We start from the raw sequence: 18,699 nt of genomic DNA on the forward strand, positions 1-18,699 counted from the left end.
ACACGTCGCACCGTGGATTTACCTTGACCAAAAATCATTAATTTCCTTAAATACATCCAAGGTCCTAATTTATTTCTCATCAGCAGTGCATCTATTCATCAGTCCAGGCTGCAACATTAAATATAATATACTTGTATACATTTTAATTATTTTACAAATACAATTAACCTTCATCATTTAGCATTCTGTGTCTTAGACTTGAATTCTAAAATCTGATTTTGAGTAATTTTCTCTTCTCGGTATTCCTTACCTTAAAACTGTCTCTCAAATTTAGGTATGTATAACGAAATCATTAGCATCTAAATTATCTCGCATTGTAAAGTTGATAATTTCAATGTACAGATTAATTCTCACCCAATAATTTTCAGAAATTCAAAAGCCGCTGTAATTAAGGATAGCAAAATGGCATGGCAATTCGAAGGACCACATCTAGCGCTTCTGTGGCGCTATGTAGGACTGAGCGTCGTCGCGGGTATGATATTATTGCTGGCAGTATGCGGTGCAGTGGTCGAGCAGCAGTACTACGGCGTTACTTACGACTCCTACAGGAACTTCGCTACAATGAGTTACAGTTATGCTTTAGAAAAAATACATCTTGGTAAGAAATATTCAAAGCTTTATGCTTGATTCCTGCACCAAGTCTTTATGCAGACGCTAACTGAAAAGTTATTTTCAGTTTGGTGCAATTTTCATAACTGTTCCCCTCAGATTTTGCTAGGTTAGAGCTCTATAGTAAAGAGCAATTTTTTAGTGAATGTTCTACTTTTAAACACTCGTCTTTCATTAGTTTTAAACCATTTAAATAGTTCAAAAAATTGTGCTGAAACTACTCATTTAAACCATTTCTCTGGAAATGGATATAGATTTAATTTAATCAGAACAATAAAATAACACACAAGTAAAGTATTTTGTTTATTTGGGTAGTCAAGTATTTTATTAATGCTTACTATTTACTGAACCTTGCAGTGAATTTGGCAATGACGAATATTTAATTTTTATAAAGTTAGCTGTTATGAATGGTTCAAAGGTCATTTATATTTTATCAATGACTTTTGAATGATAAAAACGTACGTGAAAAATTTTTTTTTTCTCAGGCCCGGTCTCCAGTCATTCAATTCTTTTGTGTCTGAGCTCCTGCATTCTGAATCCCAAGTGTCGAGGCTTCGTTAAAGAAGAGAGGGACGGCGAAGTGTTCTGTTACCTGCAAGCAGGCGACAGATGTGAGAGCCAAGCCAACTTTGTTTACATTCCAGGTATATCCTTCTTTTTGTATGAATAATTGAAGGAACTCATTTCTTGCAAGACAACTTATAAAATTTCTTCATCGTTTTTATGATTGTAATTTTTATTCTAAATAATATCATTAAGTCTTTTTGCATTTTTTATTAAAAATGAAATAAGTGTTTTAAAGTTGTTTGCAAATTAGCTAGAGACGAGGATTTAGCTATCAACAAGGTTTAGTTAACAAGAGGTGCAAAAGTTCCAACGAAGAAAACATCCTCAAACACGAAGAACCTAGTTTATTGGAACTCATCTTTTTCAAAATGCAAAGTCACATCGCCCCATTTACCAGGTGTCCAGTCCTACGACCTACGCAAACGAGAAGATCCTCTCCTGCCGCTGACGTGCCAGCAGCGCTGCTTGTCTAAGTTCTACGGCCCCACGACGAACTGTTCCCGCCCAAGCAGTGGTTACGTAGCAGCCTCATGCACTGGGGTTAAGGCTTACAACTCCACCACGGACTGCTCCAATAATCCCTACAATTACACTTGTGAAGAATGTGGCCGCCCCAACTGCTGTGGAGAGCAGTGCGAGGTGAGATGAAATTGCTTGTTGGGGAATTACTAGAATGTCCATTATATCTGCTACTTTTAGATGATGATATCCACAGCATATCTATCATATTCACAGCATATCTATGATAACCACAGCATATCTATGATCCATATCTATAATCCACAACATATCGATCCACAGCATATTGATAACTTCCATAGTTTATCCATATTTTCCACAGCAAATCGATTATATACACAACGAATCCGCAATATCCACAGCATATCGATAATATCAACCACATATGCTTAAAATCCACAACATATAGATTATATCCACTGCATATCGATTATATTCACAGTATATCGATAACTTATACAAAGTTTATTACGTAAGTTTATTCGTAAATCGTAATATTCAGCAAATCGATTATATCCACAGTTAATTCGATAACACCTATTCGATAGTTAATTCGATAACAGCATGCCAATAATATCCACAGCATGTCGAGAATATCCATTATATATTGATATAATCCATTGTATATCAATAATATCCACCGAAAATCGACAATGTCCGCATAATATCGATGGTATCTACTGCACATTGGCAGTATCCACAACATATCAGCATTCCATAGCATATATATCGGCAGTATTTACAGCATATAGATAGTATTGATGTGCTATGCACAATGACAGAGTTGCGTGCAGTTACTCATGTGAGGGCAATAAAAGAGCGCATTTACGAATAGGGTAATTCGCTGCTACGGGTAATTCAGGGTAATTTGCGATACGAATATGGTATCTCAATGCTCAGAAGTCGTAACGTTGATTCAAGTTTTTTTTTTTTGCATCGGAAACAAATGACACGGAGCGTCATAAGCCAGTCTTTAATTTCCATTACGAACAATCTAAAAGGTTCCTTGCTTTTTTTGCTCTTAATTAGAACCACAGAAGAAGTAATGAACCAAATTCACATTAAATAATCAAGTAAATGAATTCGTTTTGTGCCTTACCAGGTAAGCAATGAAAGAGATTTTGGAGGGGTAGAAATTTGATCCAAGGTTCTTCCAACTCCTGACAGTGTGGGGGGACGGTGAATTAATTAACTTGTACAAATATTCTATGCCTCGAATATTTTGCAGGTTTGCCCCAGATACTGCTGGGAGTTGCCGACTTTGTCTCAGCTGAACAATGTTGGGGCTGCGAGTTGTCTTAACTGCGAAACGGTGCTGTGGCAAAATCTATATCCGAATGCCATTACCGTTAAATGCGACGGCATTTGGCAAAGAAACAACTTTAATGGAGCAAAATTTTACAGCACTAGCGGATTAAATTTAGATCCAGGAACGTTTTTATGGCTCAAAATCGCGGTAAATTACGCAAATTCTGAAACTCTGGTGTCATACTTTGACGAAATAAACATCGACGACGTAGATAGCTTGATGGTTGGAAACTACATGGGCGGCATCGCTGGCAACTGCTGGAAGGCCCCTTTCACAGGCCGCGCGTTCTTCATGAACGCCACGAGTAACTGCCTTCCCTTCTACCACGCGTCCAACGAATGCAATGCTACAGGTGTGCCCTCTTACGAAGAACAAATCGCTGCGAATGGCACAATAACTCACCGAGGCTGGTCTTGGCTCAGCGAATGTCGTCCTGACCTGAAGAGCGTGCGTGTGGATAGTATCGACTTGTTCGTGTCGGTAAACTTGCAGGCGCTGGCAGCTAAAAAACTTGAGATCAACCACGCCGACATGTGCAGCATGACTTAGTTTTTCGGTGGTTCAGCCTACTTATAATTCCACAGCATTATTTCAGATTGTGAAGTTAGCTGCTGCCATCAAACTTGGTTAGATTTTTGCAAGGGCCTTCAAAAAAGTCAAATGTAGAATAATTACCATTCCAAATTTAAAGCATTCCTTCTGAGATGCGTGAATTCTAACAATAGATTTACTTCAACGCTCATTAAGCAAAATACATGTACTAAGCTATGCATAGAACTGTAAGCATCGATTGAGAATTTGGACATAAGAGGGAAATTATATTAATGCTCGAAAATTTCTGAAAAAATTGCACCTGATTGATGATGATTGCACTTGCCTCGAGCATTTTCCCAATCGCTACTATATTCAGTCAATACTAAAAATTACTATACTATACTATATTCAGTCAATACTATACTCTATACTATAAACTATTCTATATACTCAAACTATACTATATTTAGTCAATACTAAAATACATTAATATGTAGGCAATATCTCAGAACTTTTACATTATATTCGTAAAAGTATTTCGAACTTTTTCACGTTTTTAATTTTATTTATATGTCATAATAATTAAAAACACGTACAAACATGACTATGTGGGTGATATTATGAAGATTGCGTTGATATTTGAGAACATTGGGCGATGCGCATTTTACAGTGGATTTAAAAAAAATTATATGAAGCGGGAGTTACAGCATTCTCGCTTCAGCTTCCTTAACTCGACAACTGCATCATGGGCCGGCGAACGCGGTATGCGGGTTGATGCGGTAAAAATATTTGATAATTTACAGCTATGTTTTGCGCCATGGTCTCGTATTCGTGAATTTTCATTTTGTGAGCAACGTGTTATTTGGGAAATGATGTAATAATGCAAACAAATTCGTTATGATATGGTGTGCCCGAGGAAAAAGCTACTATAACAAAATTTAGATGCCTGCTCGGCTCTCAAAAAGGGGCCGCCCAGGACTCGGGTAGCACGTAAATCAGCCGCTCATGTCCGCTTCGGTAGTCAGTGTTTGCCCGAGTGTTCGATAGTTAGCCTCTGGGCAGCTTGCAGTCTCGGAATGACTCGGCTCGGCCAGCACTTCTCATACTCTGAGGTTTGAGTTAAATAGTTAGAAATATATTATATATAAGGTATATAGTTATATATTTTATAGTTAGAAATGAGATTCTGACCGGGAGCTGTCGCCTAAGAGTTTCGTTGAGGATAACACCAAAGATTTAACATAATTTTCCCACTGAGTTTTATCGCATTCGTAATCCAAGAACATTCAAATGATAATAAAGTATTTTCGAGGGTGGTACTCGTTACAACAGCTCTCGAGCTCCTTCTCAGATAATATGGTATGAGATATAAGTTATCCAGTTTATTTTTTCACTGACACGAGTTTCATTTTAGATAACTAACGGTATTATGTTAATGCTCGGTAATTTCAAAATTGTGTACCAGGTATAAATAATATCGCGATATATGATGGAATGATGCGTTCTTGCTATTTTAGTTCCAGTAATCCTTATATGTCGTCAGCAATAGAGCGTAATCAGTTTTAAATTGTCATAGATATAGAAAAAGAATGGTTAGTATCTGTTTAAATATTCACTGTTTGTCTCTTCTAATTAAATAGAACTAATTAAAATCTTTGTCATTCACTATCGCGTGTCTTTACCTAGCACCGTTCGGTGACTTCTCTTTAAATAGACGTGAAAAAAGCGTGCGATGTTATCACTTAACCTTCTTGCACCGTACAAGATGTATTAACAAGAAACAAATTTTACCCCTTGGGCTTATAATCTATGGCAGAAGACAATCTATGCAGACAGAAAACAATCTATAATCTATACAATCTATGCAGTTCTAACAATCTTGTTTGAACTGCAGAAGTAAATTTCGTTCACAAATTACCAAAGGAAATACTGGGCTATAACTCTTGTCCAGCATGATAAAGAACACAATATTCTTCCCAAGATTAACTTAGCGAAAGTAAGATCCAACGACAGAAAAATGAGTGGCGGGGCATGCACGGCAAAATATTTCATTGTTTACGGCCAATTTTGGAGTGAACACTCGAGACATCACTCAATGACTGGTACATAGCCCCCGATCGCACTGTTCATGTCAATCATCGTCAGGAAATGTTTTTTCGTGATTTATCAAAGCGATGCTGTACGAATTCCTCACTCTTTTTTTAAAGGAATTCTTGATTGCTGAGAAATGACCAGCATTCGTCTCAATTACTTGGAGCAGAGGAGGCGCTGATCAAATGTCGTACGCGTCACCACCTCAGGCCTCTAGTCCGGTACACACGTCATCCTTCAGTAATAAATTAATTCATCCGCGTATGATGAATACGCTTCATAAATATCGGCAAACCACGGGAACATTAACACACATTAATGTGGATCTCACAGATTACTGAATGACAAGGTTTAATTTGCTTCAAGTTCGCAGGTCTCTCCGTTGAATTATAGCTGCCTTGATAGCTTTGCCTTCTTGATGCACTCGGTTTTAGTGAGGACGAATATCTGCTGAAATGAACTTTGAACTTCTTTTAAGAGAAAATGTTTGGTTCGGCACTTTACTGTTACCATTCAGAATAAAAATTTACTTCAGATGAGATTTTTTATTTTTCAGCCAGTGCATGCAATTACTCTGCAGCGAAATCTTTCACTCGCGTAATGTATGAGTAACGAATAAATATCAGGAATTCCAGTTACAAGGAACTTATCCCATCCAAACTTGGTGTTCCATTTATTTTGATCACATAACGTTTTCGTGTATTAACGAACTTTCTGCAACGTGCAACGGTGCAGCAAGAATTAGGCTCCCGCTTACGTAGGTAATCACTAGAAGTGAAAAATGTGGTTGGATACAAATCTTAAAAAAATAAATACTTACAAAATCTTTTGAAGCGTGCACCTTGCTAGCTGTTGGGTGCTCACTCCTCATTAAATTGGACATCACAGCCACGTTGCGGTGGCGAAACTGCCCCGAGCTCGGACGTTCTACCCACGAACAAATAATTTCCGTTGGCTTGTTAAAGATGGAGTTTCCTACGGTGGCGAGCTAATAATTTCGGGTGGTGGGGCTTTTTCTATTTTGCTGACACATATTTTCATTGCTGTATAACTGACACGAATGATCACCGTCTATTCGGTAGAATTGTAAATGACATTTAGAGTCGTGACCATAAAAACATACGGCCATGAAGCTATAAACTCGGTCCAAACTATAGGCAAGCCTATAAAAAGTAGGGCAACATGGGGCAGCGCGCCCCCCCTTTTTTAAACTAAATTTTTGATGAAGTTCTAATTGATACGATGTGGTTCTTTGTTTTGCTTAAATGCACAACTAATGAGGCATATATGATGTGAATTAGAAGCTCATATGTTTATTCGATTTTTAATGAAACACTATTTTGTAAAAAGTGTCAAAATGGGCCCATTGCCTCACCCCTGGGGCAATGGGCCCATGGGCTTGGGGCAAGGCGCCCACCCTTGGTCCCTTTACCACAGATGCATATTTTTCGTTTAAAAATTAAAAAACAACACTTTACAGTTAAAATAAGAAAATGTAATAAAAAATATGACATTCACTCATTTATTAACAACTCAAAAAATCATATACTTAACTTGAAAAAATATACTTTTGGCTTAAAAAATCTATCACTGACGTGAAGAAAATTATTTCATTGACATAAAAATATATATCCTTAACTTGAAAAATATATCCTTGCGATAAAAAATTCGTCCTAAACATGAAAAAATGTATCCTTGACTAGAAAAATATATTTAGGTGATCAGAAAAAAACTTCGTTCCAGTTTCGTCCATAATCTAGATATTATGTGCAGAGAATTCGTACCTAATCGTGATTTTAGCCAACAACATAAAAACTCATCAACTTTTGGCTCATTGGTGTTGGCTGAAATCATTTTTTGGCAAGGCGAGAGTCAATAACTCGATAAGGGGTCATAAATACGCATATTTAAAAAATAACCCTCCTGCCTTGAGGCGGCAAATCAAAAAATCATGCAATATGAAGTGTAAATTGTAATTCAAAAAGCTAGTCATAGTTTGAAAAGGTCATTGAGACAAATCTAATGATGTATAACACAAGATTTCACCATGCGCGCTTTGCCCCGTGACACGCGTGGGCCCGTTGCCCCCACTAGGTATCATTTCAATTTATATCGTGTCAACATTTTATTTTAAAAGCTAATAGTCTAAACTTGATCTTAAAATTATCCCTATAAATATTACTTTAAAAATATAATTCACAGTAATTTCAAAAGCTTCATCTACAGTAATCGAAAAAAAAAAATTATTTAGCAGCAAAAAATTTTTTATCTGGACTAAAACAGTTATTCACAAATAACTTAATAACGCAAACACTTAGCAAAACGTAAATCCGTACACTTCATCCCAGTGAAACTGTCGACCGGCGGTAGAGAACACGGACCACTATCTGCCATACTTAGCGAGAAACCCGCTATGGGCCCATGACCCGCAGTGGGCTCGCTGCCCCATGTTACCCTAAATACTTACATGAGACTTAGAACATGAGATTTAGAACTTCTAAATCTCGTTTCTCGGCCTCCAATCCTAGTGATAAGTTGTTAAGTTTTTTATAAAATATCTTACATATACAAGGCGGAATGCTTTCGCGAAAGGCGTCTGGCCCCACTCGCTGGGTTGCCTCACACCATTGCCATATGATGGAAGAATGGATAGAATGAAAAATTCTGTTAGAGAAATGTTTAATATTCACGTCAAATAATTCAAAGCTGCTCTACATTTGAATAAATGCACGACATGTGGGGCTACGAAGGGCTAAATCAACATGTAAGTACTGACCAGACGACACAAGTGGCCTGCAAATTAATGCGCTTCTGAAAAGTGCCCTTAATACGCTGTTGCTTCGATTGACCTGCGGAGCTCGAGAAGCGAATCTTTTCCACGAGGCCAATTATTGTGTTCTTCTGATCTGTATGATGGACGACATCCGGAATTTGCTATTCAGATTCAGCATGACCAAATTACCAAGTTCCGTCATGGAAATAATGGCTTAGGAGAATAACACTTGATGTTACTGTGTAAGTTACGTTACAATCAGGAACAATATTCCATGAAACTTAATTCTCTTTCATGTTGTAAAACTATTTTATTCTTAAGATATTTCTAGAAGTTTTGCGCACATCTAAACGCAGAAATTCTCGTGAAATAATTTAAATTCGATGGCCACAAACTGGCGTTACTTGATTAGAGTATAATTTCAAACAATTCGGTTTTCGATAAAAATTACATTTCTTAATTTTCCAACCGAAACTACCTGATGATGGATGGTCTCGGCAGGTGCTTCTATTGCCATCATTTGCCATCGCAGACTTGCTGCTGATCTATATTGGCTGCTGCTGCCATCGCATGCTAAAGAAAATTTGCAGTTGCAGTGCTTCTGCACAGCACGTCGTGGCACTCCGTTCCGTGTCATCACAAGGAAAGGGCGTTAGCCCGCTGTGCCAATTCGCTCTACGCCATCACAAGGGGAAGTGTGCTTAGTAGAAACTCCGAAGCCTTTGGGATAACGAACAGCAAAATGTCTCATCCTTACAATCGACGTCGCCCCAGCCTGGGCGACATTACGTGGCTGTTGCTGCTGGCAGTGGGCACCGGCGCCGTGATCGAGCAGCAATACTACGGTGCCACTTCCTCCGCTTACATTAACTTCGCTTCGAGCGGCTACGATCTGTCGCCGAGGCTCCTGCTGGTCAAACCACTTGGTGAGGAATGTGTACGACTTATGTTTGCTTCTCGTAAGAAGGTATAACGCCGCATCAAATGAAAGTATGTACAAAGCGTGATTCCCTCTCTCACATTACGGTACCAATAAGTAAATACCTTTGCACGTGGTTATTAGTGTATTATTTGAGAATATGTCTTTGTGAAGACAGGTTCACAAATCCGTCCCGGTTATGGTTAATTCAGTTGCTTCCACCCAGGAGACTTAAATTAAATAATGGGGTCGAAAACTAACAATTATGGAAATGATGGCCTACCATACAGCTCAAGGACTCTTAACCAATGAAGTTGCTCCAATTAACGTCAACCTCGTCTACGTAGTCAACTTAAAGATAGTTGCCAGTTATTCTTCCGGAGGCAGATTTGGCAATTATCGTCGAGTAAGCCACAAGGTTTCGTTTTTCTTGGTTTCTTTCAAATTTTATTTGATTTACAGACTCATACGTCATATGAGTTCATCAAATAAATATGGGTCTCCGTGTTTAGAGTTATAGAGAAAAACTCAGCGTTATTTTATAGGTGCTCGTGAGAAATACTGCACACCGATTTGAACACCTAACGGACTCGTGCAAAGACTTACATTCAAGTAGATGCGTCTTACTAAATTAAAACATATGAAATGAAACTGGCTGAAATACGGTTCGTGCAACACAGCACGCCTCAGGCTTACGAGCATCAGACTTATATCCGGCCAATGAATTTAACCAGAAGGAAAATTAAATATTTATTCAAGGAATAAAAAATAACTTCAGGATCACTCCTGCAAACATTATTTCTATTTTCACTCAATGATTTGCGAAAATTTGACAATCATGAAATATATCTAGCTTTAAGTAGGTTAAAAATGTCATCGTATAATCATATAATTTCCCTGAGGTCGAATCACCCGCGACTCCTTGGCGCTGTGCTTCCGCTCCTGCATCTCAAATGCCAACTGCCGGGGCTTCGTCAAGGCGGAGCAGAACGGACAAGTGATTTGCTACCTCCAGGCTTATGACCGCTGCGCAAGCCCAACACCTTTGGTGTTTACCGCAGGTACATGTGCCTTACCACAGCTATGTCAGTCCAACACCTTTGCTGTTTACCGCAGGTACATGTGCCTTACCGCAGCTGTGTCAGCCCAACCTCTTTGGTGTTTACCGCAGGTACATGTGCCTTACCGCAGCTGTATCAGCCCAGCACCTTTGGTGTTTACCGCAGGTACATCTGCCTTACCACAGCTGTATCAGCCCAGCACCTTTGGTGTTTACCGCAGGTACATCTGCCTTACCACAGCTGTGTCAGCTCAACACCTTTGGTGTTTACCGCAGGTACAAATGCCTTACCACAGCTGTGTTGTCCCACACCGTTGGTGTTAACCGCAGGTGCATCTCACTAACCATGGAAAGACTAACTAATTTTCATCGCATAAATCAGTTTGGAATGCAGATATGTATCCAATTTATAATTATTAGAATTAAAGCCAATGAAAAGAAAAAAAAATCCAGCTATCCCAAATCCCGTTATTCGCGTAATAGCTAATTCCGTTACTAACAATAATGCTTATTATTTTATACGAGTTAAACATACATTCTACATTGCAGATACGACTCCTATTATCCACTCGTTTCAAAATACAGGAAATATTGAATTGAGTCGTTTAAATTCAATGTAAATATACCAATTTCGATATAGCATTTTAATTTTTGACGCGGTTCTTTCCTCATTTTCATCCAATCCTATGTTATTCTCATTCGATGAATGAAGTTTCTGATCCAGGTAGTATTGCAACACAATAAGTATTCTGGAAACGAGCCAGAACAGCTAATAAGTTGTGGCGCCAGGCTTCAAACAAACCCACTCACCCAAAGTGTGACAAATATAGAATTTATGATTTCCTCGTCATGATGGTTCCCAGGTGTCCAGTCCTACGACCTGCGACGGCGCGAAGATCCTTTGCTGCCGCTGACGTGCCAGCAACGCTGCATATCCAGCCTCACCAGCGGCGCAGCGAACTGCTCCTCCAGCGACGCCTGCTCAGCAAACTACAACTCCACCACGGACTGCTCCAACAGTCCATACAAATACTCATGTGTGAACTGCAGCCGCCCCAACTGTTGTGGTCGGCAGCGTGAGGTGAGAAAAATAAGCTCAGGCTGCTGTGGAAGGTAGTGTGGTGTACGGGGCAAGGACGAATGAGCTGCTGTGGAAGGTAGTGTGGTGTACGGGGCAAGGACGAATGAGCTGCTGTAGAAGGTAGTGTGAGGTACGGGGCAAGGACGAATGAGCTGCTGTGGAAGGTAGTGTGGTGTACGTGGAAAGGACGAATGAGCTGCTGTGGAAGGTAGTGTGGTGTAGTGCGAGATAATTGGCACGAATGCCATTCACAATTGCACATGGTAGCTTGGCTCTCATTCACACGCAACCATCAAGGTTCTGTAGCGCATACCTCATTATTTCATTTCTGTTAAGATGGTCGGCACCTTTCATTTTCTTCATATATTGATCATTGAAAATGCAGTAGAATAAAAACAACGCATATCATGTGTTTCCATTCCTAAAAAGAAGAACCCTATGATTTGGTTGCAACTAATTTAAGATTCCCTCAATGTAACGATTACATTTTTATAAAGGCTTGCTCTGCAATAGGCTTAAAATCTTAATTCGAAATATTCAAGTATATTTTTTCACAGGTGTGTCCCAGACACTGCTGGGAGTTGCCGTATCGGACGTCGAGCCTTACAAGTGTTGTGTTGTGGCCAAACCAAGTGATGCGTACGATGCAGTGCGAGGGTTACTGGATGGGAATCAATAAATTCGCCAATTATGCTGACATATTCATCTCTGGAGACTTGGGTTTTAGCCCAGGAACGTCGTTCTGGCTCAAAATCCTGGTAATTTACGCAAATTCTGAAAGGCTAGTATCGTATTTTGATCAAATCAACTTCAACAATGCGAACAGCTTGATGGTTGGAAACTACCTGGGCGGCAGTGCTGGCAACTACTGGGAAGCGCCTTTCACAGGACGCGCGTTCTTCAGTATCTATAAGAGTAACTGTGATGAGTTCTACCACACGTCCAACGAATGCAATGCTCCAGGTGTGCCCTCTTACGAAGAACAAATCGCTGCGCAAGGCGCCGTACGTTATATTGATCGAGGCTTGCCTTGGCTTAGCGAGTGTCGTCCTGACCTGCAAGGCGTGCGTGTGACAAACTTCCTCTTCTTTGTGTCGACAAACTTGACGGCGCTCGACGCTAAGAAGCTCGAGACCAACATTACCGACCTGTGCAGTTTGACCTAAGTTTGTAGTGGCTCTGCATCATCGCGTTTACTCATTTACATTGCAAATTTCAAAGTTCGTCAATGCTAACTATCTATCTTTGATAGATTTTTCCACTCGCTTCTCCGGGAAATAATAGAAAAATATGATAGAATACTTGAAGGGAAGCTCCAGCTCAGTATTTATTCATGTCAAGTTTTTATTCGCTTTAGGTGGAATCAATTTGTCTGCACAAAAATGGGAGCGATTGAATGATGAATAATGAATAGATCATATTTTTTTCACGAAAATGCAATGTTCATTCTGCCAGTGCACTGATGTTTTTGTCAAGAATGATGGACTAGTTAGCATTTCGATAAACTGATGATCGAGGCTCTCACGTGTGATCAATCACTGGAAAAGAGAATTTGATTCGCAGAATTAGTTTGCTTCTCAAGTCCGAGTACAATTTTGAAATGTTTGCACAGTTTTTCAAGTCACAGTACATATACAATGTCGAGTATTTTAATGTGTTTTCGTCACACACTTTCATTTATATAGTGAAAAAGAATAGATTAGAATCCCGCAAGTAGTAGCGCCTTACAGACAAAAGAGTACACTATTTAATTGTATGTTAATGTGAACGCGGAAGTCATCGGTCTCTTTCTTGATCGCACAGCTTAGTAGGAGACGAGAGCCGACGAGCAAAGCTAAGACCAACTTGCCACTTGAGTGCTTGATGTACATCAGCAACCACCAACTGACATCAATAACTGTCAACACTGATCCCTACAGGACCAATGAGTGCTTGATGTACATCAACAAGCACCAACTGACAACAACAGTCAATACTGAACACTGCAGTAGCAATTTTCTATTTACCGGCAGGGCGACACCGTTTATGCTAACCATAGACAACGCGATGCACGTCCATCCATAGAACTATGTGTTCCGACGTTTGATAATCAATAATATAATTGGAAGCGTTTTACGTGTCGTTATTTTCCTTTAGGCGATTTTGGGTTCCATCATAACAGTCAAACGACTCATCTGAGCATTTACATGGAGTAAGCGTCTAATATTACAGGCACCTCCTATTTAACTGACATAAATTTTATTTCGTATAACGTTGGCAATTCTGAATCTATTTGCAAGTAATTTAAAACATACGTCAATGTTTCCTACCAGCAAGGCCCTGACGAAGCCATTTTTTCGTTCTGACCGGCGTTATTTGTCATATTTTACAGAAGTTATCGATCAAACTTGACCGAAGCTTTGGTCAATAGTCGAATACAGCCTGTGACGAAAGTTATTGGTCAGTTAACGGTGTTCGTGTTCACAACAATTATCTGATTGCAATATGAACGGAAATTAATGTGGATTCCTGTATATTCACAAGAGTTTATATTCAGACAATAACATAGCTGGAGCATTCTTAGAAGCCTTGCCGTATTTCCTCAGTCTAAAGTTAGTGATGTCTTATAAAATTTCTCACATCTCCCATGCGTCATTTTTTGCAGAAATCACGAGTATATGCATGCATAGTTGAAACACTTCATACATAAAAACTATCAACTAGGATGAATTTTCCCGTTATCTACACTGTCATCTTCTTGACACATTTCATTCACCACTATAGCACATGTCAAACGTAAATCAACGTGTGCTCTAAAGTGCACTTTCTTGAACACACTTCTCATGATTAATACTCTCGAATTTGAAGAAAGGCCTCTGCCACTCTAGATAATTGCTAGTGATGCTTCGCTTAAGTTCTTTAATCAAGGTTCAGAAGTCGATGGCGTGGCGTGAGTGGCAGAGCTCTGGGGCCGCTATAAGGCGAGGGCGCTACCAGCCGCCGCCCACTGAGCTGTGAGACTGCGACGCGTCTTGTCTCTTCCTAAACTGTAATGTGAGACGGGCTTCATTCATTATAAAGAACAGAATTTTTTATTTTGAAAGCGAATGAACCATTTTTTTAGCGTAAATAGGGATTTCTGTTCATCTGTTATAATCAATAAGATTAGCCTACTCTGTAAACTTTTTCTGTAAGATTCCAGTTGTAATTATAGTTGATCTGTTACACTCACTTCTGAGAGATTGTAATTTATTTCAAGTTTCTACTTTTTTCTCCACCAGAATAAAATTTTTTTATTAAATGTGAAGCCTTTAAAAAGTAAGACAGCTCGCAAGTTTTTGCATTCGGGATTTCAATTCAAAAATTCAAATGGCTTCGTTAATTTCCGAAGTCTTCAATTCAATTGAATTTCCTATAACGCATTTCAAGATTCAAACTAAGTCCTCGGCAGCTTCATACGTATGGGCATTGAGCTCCCTGCATCGAGGCAGCGTTTATAAACATAAACAACACTCGCTGAATCATTGCTTTATTAACAACAGCAATTTCTTTGCAAATCACTTTGTCCTGACATTTATGATTTGTACCCGAAATATTCTCACGAAATTCCACAGGATCCGCGATGGCAAGCAACACACACTTGACATATTGGAGAGCAGTGCGGCGCTGTGTGGGCGCGCGGAGTATTCTGATTATATTGGTGGTGTTGACATCACTGTGCTGGGCTGTGGTGGTAGAGCAGCAATATTACGGTGCCACCAACGATATGTACACTAATTTCGCCATTACACAATACGATTCTGCGCCTCGGTTGCTGCAGATCAAAGATCTTGGTGAGAACTTCTGTTCGATGAGCCAGCATTTCGATTTTGGGTCTTGTTTTGAACTCTCGAGAGTTTCATTATAAGATTCTATTAATAATTCAGAAATACTTGGCAGTTGTTCAATATTTTAAAACATTTACAAATAATTTAACTTTAATGCTTTCGTTAATTCAACTGACTTCTGTCATATTACATAAAATATGCCCGTCAATAATTTAAATACGCCTGTATAATAATATAATTATATGTAATCAATCATATAACGTCTGTTTTTAAGTTATTCATAATTAATGCTGACAAATATTCTAGAGCTTTCCTAACTTCACGCTCTGATAACTGTTTGTTCGTGGAATGAGAATAACCCAATTGTCCATCAACGTTCGCTCAGAGACTTAACTACATTTTTCAGGCAAGGTTAAGAACGATTCGTTTGTGTTGTGTCTTTACTTCTGCATCACGACGCCAGGCTGCAAAGGCTTCGTTCAGAAAGTCGACGGAGAGAACCTTCTGTGCTGCCTTCAGGCCTTCGACATATGTTCTACCGAAAGCTACACTTTGGTGTACAATGCAGGCAAGTTATGCTCTACATTGAAGGTCTCTTTATATCTTTAATATACTGTGACAAGTGTAGAGGCAGAAGCTTCTCATCGATTTTCATTCTACTATCATTCTATTTTGACTAGTATTAGCAATAATAGTTACACCTGACTTGAAAACGGATCAATTCAAAATGGACCCGACTGGTCATTCTCACCTTTCTGAATCGGCACTCTATTTTTTCCTTATCATTGGGCAATCTGATGCCTTGTTCATTTACGATACTAAAAAATGCATCTCCATGAGGTGTTTTCACTCGTAATTATTGGAATATAATAAGAAATTAATGCAAAATATTGGAACATGCTGAAAATTTGTACCATCTTAGTAGTATTAATTAATATTAAATTTGAAAGTATTGAATTTTACCTTGCAGATGTGAGATCATACGATCTACGCCCTAAGGACGACAAACTGCTGCCGCTGACGTGCCAGCAGCGCTGCCTCCTCGCCCTCCACGCCAACGCCTCCTACTGCTCCAAGCCTCCTGGCGAGGCGCTGCCTCACGCCTCCTGCCTGGCCTCAGGCGCTCCTCCAAAATCCAGCTCCGACTGCTCCAACAACTCCGTGCAGCTGCCGTGCACGTCGTGTGGCCGCCCCAACTGTTGTGGCATGAAGTGTGAGGTGAGGCCATGGCGTCGTGTGGCCGCCCCAACTGTTGTGGCATGAAGTGTGAGGTGAGGTCGTGGCGTCGTGTGGCCGCCCCAACTGTTGTGGCATGAAGTGCGAGGTGAGGCCGTGGCGTCGTGTGGCCGCCCCAACTGTTGTGGCATGAAGTGTGAGGTGAGGCCGTGGCGTCGTGTTGTCGCCCCAACTGTTGTGGCATGAAGTGTGAGGTGAGGTCGTGGCGTCGTGTGGCCGCCCCAACTGTTGTGGCATGAAGTGCGAGGTGAGGACAATACGAATGCTTCTTTCATGCCAAAAATCCTTTCTATCTTGCTTTATTACCCCTTCTATCTTGCTTAGTAGTTCTTCACTAGACAAAGTATATGGTCATTTTATTTGCTCGTATTTATGCTGGAATAAGACAGAAGATTGGATGAACAATATTACGTGATTTGTCACATTTACCCAACTGAAAATTGAGGAACATTTCTCCCGCAAATATTCGCATCCAAAATAGTGCGCTTGTCGAGGTTTCATGGAACATTTTGTTTCATGGAATCTGGATAAAACTAGGCTTTGGGAAAGAATAAATCGTCATAACGAGTATCGTCTTGATACTCGAGAATTCCCTGGATGAAATGTTGAGTAGAGTAAGCGACTCTCGAAGAAACCCGAGTTCAAAGAATTAGCAGGGCTTGGAAATGACGCATGTTGTGGCCAGTCCATTACAGCTAATCGATCAAATAGCCGCGTGAGTATGAAAGCCTTCATGGTGTACAATCGAGGACATCTTAATTATGTTTATTCTTCGGAATTCAGAAGATTTTATCAGGAAATGCGACCGTCCGTAAGAAATGATTAGAATATTGATTTCACAGAACACATACATACACACAAAAAAAAATCTTGATATATTTTCACAAATTCGATAAAAATGATCTGCTGCAATGTGAGCCATATATAGCTGCAATGTGAGTCACAATAGCTGCAATGTGAGTCATAAGAATCAAGTACGCTAGCTTCGACGACTGAAGAGCACCGTATTTTGCAGGTGTGTGCGAAGCAGTGTTGGGAGCTGCCGATTCCAACAACGAATCTGACAAGCGTGCAACTGTGGCCGAACAAAGTGTTGCGTTCGGTCGCGTGTGACGGAATCTGGCAAGGCGTCAATAAGCAGGAAAATAATCCCGATATGTTTACCGCAAATGACATGGAGTTGGCCCCTGACAAATTCCTCTGGCTCAAAATCAAAGTTTTTTATGAAAATGACGTGGAACTTGTGTCATATTTCGATGGAATTAACTTGACCGACACTAATAGCTTGACAGTTGGGAACTACATAGGCGGAAGTGCAGGTAACTACTGGCAGGCACCATTTGACGGACGGGAATTCTATTTGAACTACACAAGTAACTGCGTACGGTTTTGGTACGCCTCCAAAGAATGCTCCGCCGAAGGTATCCGAACTTACCAACAACAAATAGCAGCAAACGCTACCGAAATAAGGAGAGGTTTCTCATGGTACAGCGAGTGTCGTAATGATCTGCGTCAGGAGCGTGTGGTGAACATTACTTACTATGTGTCGGTGAACACAACCGCCTTGAGCGAAAAGAAACTTCAGGCCAACAGCTCCAACAATTGCAGTCTGACTTAATTCTCTAAGTATGGAGGCATTAACCATCGTCAATACAATTCTCATCTCGTAGCATAGTAACTTGAGTAACCGTCACTCAGCCTTGGGCTTTTTTGATTCTATAGCAGATCATGACTTTGACCCTCAATTTTGGAACAGACGAAGCTGGGCCAGTGAGACACAATTATTAGGAGAGAAAATCCCTGTCTTGTTGCAACAAAAATCAACATCAAAGAACTGATTGCATGTAGTGTTAGTGTTGACGTGTTCTCTTAGGCATTCACTATTCAACACATGTGAAAAGCACAAATAATGACAGATTTAACTATCTTATCTCATGTCATTAACCTGTAACACTCGCAAATAAAAATTAACTCCATTGATTGTTTTTTTACATTTTTATTTAGCTGGAAAATTTTTCGACTGTGAAAAATTTTGTGACTGTCTTGTCACTCAGGCAGAGAAAAAATTCTGACAGAGAAATCACCTTGAATTTTTCGCAGTATTGTAATGTCAGTTAAATTGGAATTTTATCCGTTCCTCACTCTCACATTCAATGAATGAATAGACTTTAGATGTATTTGTGAGGAATTTTAAT

General features: G+C 39.8%; 2 protein-coding genes across 2 annotated transcripts; both read left to right on the forward strand.

The window, feature by feature from the left end:
- Nucleotides 1-351: 351 nt before the first annotated feature.
- On the forward strand, nucleotides 352-12,659 carry LOC125177791. Its single transcript, XM_047880189.1, has 5 exons — nucleotides 352-598; nucleotides 1,095-1,253; nucleotides 1,574-1,815; nucleotides 2,924-3,356; nucleotides 12,426-12,659. Exons 1-5 carry the CDS (start codon nucleotides 403-405, stop codon nucleotides 12,626-12,628), a joined length of 1,233 nt encoding a protein of 410 aa, XP_047736145.1. The 5' UTR covers nucleotides 352-402; the 3' UTR covers nucleotides 12,629-12,659.
- A 1,777-nt stretch (nucleotides 12,660-14,436) lies between these two features.
- LOC108677256 lies at nucleotides 14,437-18,467 on the forward strand. Its single transcript, XM_018165459.2, has 5 exons — nucleotides 14,437-14,495; nucleotides 15,056-15,274; nucleotides 15,675-15,836; nucleotides 16,239-16,486; nucleotides 17,520-18,467. Exons 2-5 carry the CDS (start codon nucleotides 15,064-15,066, stop codon nucleotides 18,120-18,122), a joined length of 1,224 nt encoding a protein of 407 aa, XP_018020948.2. The 5' UTR covers nucleotides 14,437-14,495; nucleotides 15,056-15,063; the 3' UTR covers nucleotides 18,123-18,467.
- Nucleotides 18,468-18,699: the final 232 nt, after the last annotated feature.

This window comes from Hyalella azteca, unplaced genomic scaffold, assembly GCF_000764305.2.
Source record: "Hyalella azteca isolate HAZT.00-mixed unplaced genomic scaffold, Hazt_2.0.2 contig4936, whole genome shotgun sequence".
Classification (NCBI taxonomy): Eukaryota; Metazoa; Arthropoda; class Malacostraca; order Amphipoda; family Hyalellidae; genus Hyalella; species Hyalella azteca.